Source organism: Myodes glareolus, chromosome 6 (assembly GCF_982192425.1).
Source record: "Myodes glareolus chromosome 6, mMyoGla1.1, whole genome shotgun sequence".
NCBI lineage: Eukaryota > Metazoa > Chordata > Mammalia > Rodentia > Cricetidae > Myodes > Myodes glareolus.
The window spans coordinates 103,953,825-103,963,893 of NC_142031.1; the positions used below are offsets into that span (position 1 = coordinate 103,953,825).

The following is a 10,069-nucleotide window of genomic DNA, read 5'->3' on the forward strand; positions in this document are numbered from 1 at the left end:
AGCTATGTTTCAGAGTTCCACTGAGATTGCAGGCAAACAGACACGTTTGGAGGCAGAGTGTAGCCAGTAGTTTTGATGGCAGCTGGATGGGTTGAAGGGTAGCCTAACCACAGGAAAACTCCCTGCTGGTTGGCTAAAAAAGCCTAGGGAGTTGGATAGGGCCCCTGGGTTTTGTCCCACTGCGGAGGTCCTAATGAGTGGGGCGTCCTTCTCTGTGACTCTTCACTCACCTCTTAGGTTCTCTCAATATTGGAGCAAGCTGTGTTTCAGAGTTCCACTGAGACTGCAGGTGAATAGGCGGATTTGGGGCAGGGAGTAGCTAGTAGTTTGTATGGTGGATGCATGATTTCTCCAGTAGTCTACCTGCAGGTAAACTCTCTGCTGGCTGGCTAGTAAGCCAATGGATTTGGGAAAGGGGCCCAGGGTTTTATCCTACGGAATTCTCCAGTCTTCTACTCATCCTGGGTGAGCCAGCTTCGTTTTATTCTAGAGCTTTCAGGTGTGCTGTTAAGTTTCTAATGTGAGCTTTCTCCATTTTTTTAATGTGAGCTATGAACTTTCCTCTTAGCACTGTTTTCATAGTGTCCCATAGGTTTGCGTATGTTATGTCTTTATTTTCATTGAATTCAAGGAAGACTTTAATTTCTTTCTTTATGTCTTCCCAGACCCAGGGGTGATTCATTAGTTGACTGTTCAGTTTCCATGAGTTTGTAGGCTTTCTTGGGGTAGAATTGTTGTTAAATTCTGACTTTATTCAATGGTGATCCAATAAGACACAGGAGGTTACTAATATTTTTTTGTATCTGTGGAAGTTTGTTTTGTTACCAAGTATGTGATCAATTTTCGAGAAGGTTTTATGAGACACTGAGAAGAAGGTATATTCTTTCCTATTTGGGTAGAATGTCCTATAGATGTCTGTTAAGTCCATTTGATTCAGTACCTCCGTTAGTTCTCTTATTTCTCTGCTAGGTTTCTGTCTGATTGACCTGTCCATTGGTGAGAGAGGAGTGTTGAAGTCTCCTACTATTAGTGTGTATGGTTTGATGTGTGCCTTGAGTTCTAGTAATGTTTCTTTTACATAAATGGGTGTTTTTATATTAGGGGCATAGATATTCAGGATTGAGTCTTCATCCTGATAAATTGTTCCTGTTATGAGTATAGAGTGTCCATCTCTTCTAATTGATTTTAGTTTGAAGTCAATTTTGTTAGGTATTAGTATAGCCACACCCATTTGTTTCTTAGGTCTGTTTGCTTGGAAAACCTTTTCCCAACCCTTTACACAGAGTAGATGTCTGTTTTTGTGGCTGAGATGTGTTTCTTGTAAACAACATAATGTTGGATCCTGTGTTTCCATCCAATCTCTTAGACTATGTCTTTTTATAGGTGAATTGAGTCCATTGATATTAAGTGATATTAATGACCAGTGGTTGTTAACTCCGGTTTTTTTTGTCTATTTATTTGTTTGTTTGTTTGCTTGCTTTTGGTGGTAGAGTTTGTGTGTTTCCCTTCTTTGAATTGTGATGGTGAAGGGTTGTTAGATGTCTGAGTTATTGTGCACATTGTTGGGTTCCTTGAGTTGTGATTTTCCTTCTTTTACTTTCTGTAACACTGGATTTGTGGCTACATATTGCTTAAATTTGTTTTTATCCTGAAACATCTTGTTTTCTCCATTGATGGTGAATGAAAGCTTGGCTGGGTATAGTAGTCTGGGCTTGCATCCATGGTCTCTTAGTTTCTGCAGCATATCTATCCAAGACCATCTGGCTTTCATGGTTTCCATAGAGAACCTTAGTAATAAGGTGAACCCAAACAAAAACATATATAGATCCTCCTGGAAATTGGAAGCAGACAAGATCGCCAGGCAAAAGTTGGGAGCATGAGCATGGGGGTAGGGTAGGGAAGGGAGAGAGCAAAAGAGAGAAAAGAGAAGGGGAGGGTTGGGGAGAGCTTGGGGGAGTGGGATATTTGAGATAGAGGAAGGACATATATGGAAGCAGGGAAGAAGTTATCTTAATTAAGGGAGGCATTGTGTGGTTGGCAACAGGCTTGACTCTAGAGGGGTTCACAAATACCCACAGGGATGTCCGCAGCTAGGACCCTGGGCAGTGGAGGAGAGGGTGCCTGAACTGGCCTTGTCCATAGTCAGACTGGTGACTATCTTGAATGTCACCATAGAACTTTCATCCAGCAACAGATGGAGATAGAGACAGAAACCCACATCAGAACACTGGACTGAGCTCCCAAGGTCCAGTTGAAGAGCAGAAAGAGGGAGTATGTGAGCAAGGAAGTCAGGACCACGAGGGATTGGTGCACCCACTGAGGCAGTGTGCCTAAGCTAATGGGAGCTCACCAAAGCCAGCTGGACTGGGACTGAATGAGCATGGGATCAAACTGGACCCTCTGAATGTGGCTGACAATTGGGGCAGACTGAGAAGCCAATGATAATGGCACTGGGATTTGTCTCTACAGCATGTACTGGCTTTTTGGGATCCTATTCTATTTGGATACATACCTTCCTAAGCCTGGATGAGCCTTGGACTTCCCACAGGGCAGGGTACCCTGCCTTCTCTTAGGATTGGAGGAGAAGGAAAGAGGGTGAATGGGGAGCTGGAGGAAAATGGGAGGAGTAGAGAAAGTGGAAATTTTGAATAGTATTATTTATAAATCAATAAAAAAGAGAACACAAAAAACAACAGCCATAAATAATATGAAATATCATGGGGTAACTCTAGCCTAACAAGTGAACAACCTGTATGAAAAAAAATTTTAAATCTCTGAAGAAAGAAATTGAAAAAGATATCAGAAAGTAGAAAGATCTCCCATGCTCTTGTATAGGCAAGATTAAAATAATAAAAATGACAATCTTACAAAAAGCAATGTACAGGTTCAATGCAATCTCCATCAAAATTCCAAAAGAATAATACACAGACTTCAAAAGAACAATACTGAACTTCATATGGGAAAAAGCACATGATAGCTAAAACAATCCTGTGTTATAAAGGATATACTACAAAGACATCACCATCCCTGACTTCAAGCTCTACTATAGAGCCATAGTCATAAAAAAGTTTGGTATTGGCATTAAGAAAGACACATGAACCAATGGAATCAAATTGAAGACGCTGACATTAAACCATACAACTATGAACACCTGATATTTTACAAAGAAGCTAAAACTGCACAATGGAAAAATGAAAACATCTTCAACAAATGATGCTGGCATAACTGGACATCATTATGCAAAAGAATGTAAATAAATCCATATCTATCACTATGTGCAAAACTCAAGACCAAGTGGAGCAAAGACCTCAACATAAATGCAGGTACACTGAACCTGATAGAATAGGAAGTGGAGGAAGCCTTGAGCATATTGGCACAGGAGACCACTTCCTAAATGCCAGCAGCATAGACACTAGGAGCAACAATCAATAAATTGGACCTCCTGAATTTAAGAAGCTTCTATAAGGCAAAGGACACCACAAATAAGACAAAATGACAGCCTACAGAATAGGAAAAGATCTTCACCAACCCCACATCTGACAGAGGGCTGATCTCCAAAATATATTTAAAAATCGAGGAACTAGAAGACAAAATACAAAATAATCCAATGAAAAATGGGGTACAGTGCTACGGACAAGCTCAGCTGGAGCACTGGGACCTACGGGACAGACAGGGTCTCAGGAATAGGTGGTTAAGGAGTCAGAGAATGACAAACAGACACAAGACTCAAAAGGGATTGCATCTAAATGCATCTTTACCAGGCATGAGGCTCATTCTTTATAGATAAAACATTGCTTAATAGCATTATTGTTTAACCATACAAAACAGATTATTCTTAGAATCATTATATCAGATACACGAGAATAAAATTTCATCAGACAGATGTCCCCAGTGTGAGTCTGCAACTCATGCAAGACATGGCTTGACATTAGTTTCGATATAAATCTTTATCTAGGATAGGAGTGCATGATATTTTGAGCTAAGGACAAGCAGTCGTGGTTAACAGTCACATAGTCTACAGTCATTTTATATTTCTGCAATCTATGCAGAAGAACTTCTTCTTTTCTTCTCCTTCTCCATATTTCTAACTCCTTTTCAAACCTTCCCCAAAACCAATCTTTTTTTATTTTTTATTTATTTTTACTTATTAAAAATTTCCACCTCCTCCCATCCTCCATTTCCCACCAACTCCATCCACTCCCCCTCTCCCTCCTTCTCCAGTCCTAAGAGCAGTCAGGGTGCCCTGCCTTGTGGGAAGTCCAAGTTCCTCCCCCCTCCATCCAGGTCTAGGAAGGTGAGCATCCAAACAGACTAGGCTCCCACAAAGCCAGTCCATGCAGTAGAATAAAAACCCAGTGCCATTGTCCTTGGCTTCTCAGTCAGCCCTCAATGTCAGCTGCATTCAGAGAGTCCGGTTTGATCACATACTCATTCAGTCCCAGTCCAGCTGGCCTTAGTGAGCTCACATTAGATCAGTCCCACCATCTTCGTGGGTGGACACAACTCTCGGAGTCCTAACTTCCTTGCTCAAGTTCTTCCTCCTTCTACTCTTCATTTGGACGTTGGGGGCTCAGTTCAGTGCTCCAATGTGGGTCTCTGTCTCTATCTCCATTCATCACCAGATGAAAGTTCTATGGTGATATGCAAGATATTCATCAGTGTGGCAATGAGATAAGGCCAGTTCAGGCACCCTCTCCTCTGCTGCCCAAGGAACAAGCTGGGGACAACTCCTTGGACACCTGGGAACCCCTCTAGAGTAAAGTCTCTTGCCAACCCTAAAATGGCTCCCTTAATTAAGATATCTACTTCCCTGCTCCCATATCCACCCTTCCTCCATCTTAACCATCCCATTCCCCCAAGCTCTACCCAAAAACTTTACCAAAGAACTCCAACAGCTGATAAACACCTTTAGTAATGTGACAGGATACAAGATCAACTCCAAAACATCAGTTGCCATCCTATACACAAAGGATAAAGAAGGAAATCAGAGAAACATCACCTTTCACAATAGTCACAAATAGCATAAAGTATCTTGGGGTAACTCTAACCAAGGAAGTGAAAGAACTCTTTGACAAGAACTTTAAGGTTTTGAAGAAAGAAATTGAAGAGGACACCAGAAAATGGAAGGATCTCCCATGCTCTTGGATTGGGAGGATCAACATAGTAAAAATGGCAATTCTACCAAAAGCAATCTATAGATTCAATACAATACCCATCAAAATCCCATCAAACTTCTTCACCGACCTTGAGAGAACAATAATCAACTTTACATGGAAAAACAAAAAAAAACCCAGATAGCCAAAACAATCTTATACAATAAAGGAACTTCTGGAGGCATTTCCATCCCTGACTTCAAACTCTATTACAGAGCTACAGTAATGAAAACAGCTTGGTATTGGCATAAAAACAGAGAAGTCGACTTATGGAATTGAATAGAAGACCCGGATATTAACCCACAAACCTATGAACACCTGAATTTTGACAAGGGAGCTAAAAGTATACAATGGAAGAAAGAAAGCATCTTCAACAAATGGTGCTTACACAACTGGATGTCAACCTGTAGAAGAATGAAAATAGATCCATATCTATCACCATGCACAAAACTCAAGTCCAAATGGATTAAAGACCTCAAAATAAATCTGACCACACTGAACCTGATAGAAGAGAGAGTGGGAAGTAGACTGCAACACATGAGCACAGGAGACCACCTCCTACGTATAACCCCAGTAGCACAGACATCAAGAACAACAGTGAATAAATGTGACCTCCTGAAACTGAGAAGTTTCTGTAAAGCTTCCAAGGTCCAAATGAGGAGCAGATAAAGAAAGTGTGGAATATATGCATATTAGAGTACTACTCAGAGGTAAAAAATAATAATATTTTGAATTTTGCATGCAAATGGATAGAAATAGAAAACACTATCCTGAGTGAGATAACTCAGACCCAAAAAGATGAATATGGAATGTACTCACTCATTAGTGGACTCTATCCATAAACAAAGGACATTAAGCCTATAGTTGGCAGCCTAGAGAAGCCAAATAACAAGGTCACCCCAAAAAAACATATATAGATCCGCTTGGAAATTGGAAGCAAACAAGACTGCTGGGCAAAAGTTGGGAGCATGAGGGTGGGGGTGGGATTGGGGGAAGAGGAGAGGGGGAGAGAAAAGAGAAAAGGGAAAGACTGGAGAGTGCTTGGGGGAGTGGGAGGGTTGAGATGGAGGAAGGACAGATATAGGAGCATTTTAGGGTTGGCAAGAGACATGGCTCTACAGGGGATCCCAGATGTCTACGGGGATGTCCCCAGCTAGGTCCTTGGGCCGCAGAGTAGAGAGTGCCTGAATTGGCCTTGCCCCACTAACACACTGAATATCACCATAGAATCTTTGTCCAGCCACGGATAGAGATAGAGACAAAGTCCCTGATCAGAGCAACAGACTGAGCTCCCAAGGTCCAATTGAAGAGCAGAAGGAGGGAGAAGATGAGTAAGGAAGTCTGGTCCGCGAGGGGTTGATCCACCCACTGAGACAGTGTGCCTGTTCTAATGGGAGCTCACCAAATCCAGCTGGACCAGGACTGAATGAGCATGGGACCAAACAGGACTCTGAATGTGGCTGAAATGGGGGGCTGATTGAGAAGGCATTGATAAAGAACCTTCATCTGGCGATGGATGAAGATACAGACAGAGACCCACATTGGAGCACTGGACTGAGCTACCAAGGCCCAGATGAAGAGCAGAAGGAGGGAGAACATGAGCAAGGAAATCAGGACCGCGAGGGGTGTACCCACCCACGGAGACGGTGGGACTGATCTAATGGGAGTTCACCAAGGTCAGCTGGAATGGGACTGATCAAGCATGTGATCAAATAGGACTCTCTGAATGTGACTGACAATGAGGGCAGACTGAGAACCCAATGATAATGACACGGGATTGTAGCATGAGGGCTGGCTTGTTGGGGTTTCTGTCCCGCCCAGTACCCCACGTCCGGCAAGCCCAAAGAGAAATCACACATAAGACTCCATAAGGTTATAAAACTGATTGGCCCATTAGGTCAGGCTACTTATTAGTTTTTATAACTTTTGTTACCCCATTATCCTTATCTATGTCAGCCATACGGTACCTTTCTCAGCTGGGCAGCTTACATCTTGCCTCTTTGGTGGTCTGCGTAGGAATGGCTGAGAGAGAGCTTCTGCTTCCAGAATACTCCCAGTCTCTTTGCTCCACCCCTACTTCCTGTCTGGCTTTCCCGCCTATACTGCCTGCCTGGCCAATCAGCGTTTTATTAAAATATGATTGACAAAATACAGATAATTCTCCCACACCACCGGATTTTGATTCTATTACATGTACTGGCTTTTTGGGAGCCTAGTCTGTTTGGATGCACACCTTCCTAGACCTGGATGGAGGGGGAGGGCGCTTGGACTTTCCACAGGGCAGGGAACCCTGACTTCTCTTAGGACTGGAGAGTGAGGGGGAGGGAGAGTTGGGGGAATGGGAGGGAAATGGGAGAATGGTAGGAGGAGGATATTTTTAATGAGTAAAGAAATAAATTTTTTTTAAAAAAAGAGTCAGTATTAGCAAGGAGTTTCTTTTGATCGACCTCAACATCAAGGAACATTTATAATATAAGGTAAAAAAGAAAGAGAAAGAAAATTTCTGTGGAAATTTCAACTTATAGTGTAGAATGAAGTTAAAGGAATCGGCAGCACTTGGCAGCAGAAATATCACAAGAATGCCCATGTGTAATACCACAAATTTTATTTAAAATATGAAAAATCTTGATTTTCTATTCGCACTACTACAGACTTTAAAAAGAATATGTTTTTTGGAAAAATTAGTTGTGGCTGCATCAGAATGCCGCCTCACAAACATCTGTCTGTCCAGCTCAGGAGGGGGAGACAACGGCTTCTGACATTGTGGGCACCAGGAATTAACAGATACATACAAGCTGACACAGTACTCATGAATATAAAAACAATAAATAAATAATTTTATGAAAAATGAGGAAAAATTAACGCTTTTCAAAAATCTGATGGCACATAGACTGCATGTGTTTCACCATATTGATTATTCTGCTATCAGAACTGATTTGTACCAAAGGAGTAATTGTGGGATAGACATTCATCACAAACTTCTGAACACTCAGGGTGACTGGGTTGTACATCTGTAACAGGACTGCAGTGGATGAGATGATGAAGTTCACCGAGTACATCACCACAAAGAAAACCACCAGCAGCAAGATGGACTGTGTGGCCCTTTTTTCAGGAGATGCTCTCAGGTGGCTGAGGCTGTGAAGATGCTTGTGTTGTCTCTGATGTCTGAACAAAATGATCACCATGTACACACTTGTGGTCAGCATAACTACTAGAAGAAATACATCTCTGGAGATTGTCACTGTTAAAATCAGTGCCCTGATGATATAGTTCATGGGGAAGAGTAAACAGAATTTAGTGACTTTCATCTGGTTGGTCTCGTTCACGTTGGTAAAAGCACCAGCATAGAAGATTCGGTTGCTAATGAATAACAAGTTGAAAGACCAAATAAATAAGAAAGCATAAATCAGGTGGTTTTTTAGTTTATATTTAAATTTTGCCAACAAAGAGGAACTGGGGCTGATAGTGACAGCCTGAAACATACTCAGGAGGCAGGTGATGCACATGGAGAGGCCTCTCATCACCCTGCTGATGTAAAAATTTGCCTTACATTTGAAGTCATTATCGATGTTTAATGACTCAAATATGTCCCAAAGCCAAATATCCCCTCCAGTGAGGAGCAACAATATGTGGATGAAGGTCAGTTGAAAGGAGATCATGTCCATTGTTTTAGGTCTTCGACCTAGAATTATGAAAGTATAGAAAACAAGGAGAAACATATTGGCCAGGACTCCAAATCCAGCTTGGAAATTAAGGACAATCCTTAATGAGGACATATGTAGAAATTCTATTCACCTTAAAAACATGAAAAGAAAGAATGAAATTTATGCCCTTGCAATGCTGAAGCATGCATGGGCAGCCCATATATGGTGGTTCTGTTGGCCTTGTCCATATTGGGTTTCATGGTCTAAGTTGATGAGGGCAACTGACCAGGTATGTTCCTCAAAAGGGCACCAGATCCCAACACAAATGGTTGTGGAAATCTATTTCAAATATCTGAAAAAAATAATAGAGTGTTCACCAAACTTTTGAATCACTTGTCAATATGTCTATATCATCATTCTGTTTTGTCTATTTATTCTTGATTAACCCATATCTTGAATTTTTGAAGTTTCACATTAGACATGGCCTATGTTTCTAAATAGCCTCAATGTTTCTCCTGGACATACAACATATTGAGCATGATAAATGCATTCTTAGCCATGTCCTGTATTATACAGAATGCATACTTTATGTGCTTGTATTGCACCTAAACCGCAAGGCTTAGAAATTGTATCCTACTAATCTGACTTACATTGCCTCATTTTACAGATAACACTGAAAATGGCAATGATGAGAATACAGGAGCATAATCATATTTGTACAACTGATTAAAAATTATGTTGATCTGGGGAAAAAATCACAAAAAATATTCTAAAGAGTGAGGTGAGTCAGTTTTATATTCCATAATTTTAATAACCTCTAATTTAAACTATCCATGTTTCATTCATAATTCTGATTGAATCAGAGTTGATAATTCATGATAATCCCACTATTTTAATCAGTGGGATGTCTATCTCTATTTATCTATTTATTTTTATTTTTCAATGAGATCACCACCCCAGAATCTGGGATTAAAGACAATGATACAGTTGGAAGCCATTAGTGCACTTTCCATACCATATTAACTTTAAAGCCATTACTGTTATAAACGCTCCTGTGTCTCCCAGTTTACTTCACATCCATGTAAAACTTGTGTGAACTCTACTTATAGTTTAAAAAACTAACACCCAGCAATCAAGACAAACATTATTTTTTTTCACAGCAGGACAGTGGTGGGGAGTAAATCATTAGTAGTATGATTCCTTTGGGTTTTTAATCCATCCCTTGTTACTTTCCCACCTATTCCATCTTCTGTATTTATAACCTCCTCTTTA

General features: G+C 40.9%; 1 protein-coding gene across 1 annotated transcript; it reads right to left on the bottom strand.

Moving 5' to 3' along the window:
• Positions 1 to 8,011: 8,011 nt before the first annotated feature.
• Positions 8,012 to 8,929, bottom strand: LOC148121935 (vomeronasal type-1 receptor 90-like). The gene has a single exon (XM_087906741.1). The coding sequence runs from the start codon at positions 8,927 to 8,929 to the stop codon at positions 8,012 to 8,014; it is 918 nt and encodes a 305-aa protein (XP_087762867.1).
• Positions 8,930 to 10,069: the final 1,140 nt, after the last annotated feature.

Coding starts and splice junctions, on each gene's coding strand:
- LOC148121935 (XM_087906741.1), bottom strand. CDS start 8,929: ATGTCCTCATTAAGGATTGTCCTTAATTTCCAAGCTGGATTTGGAGTC.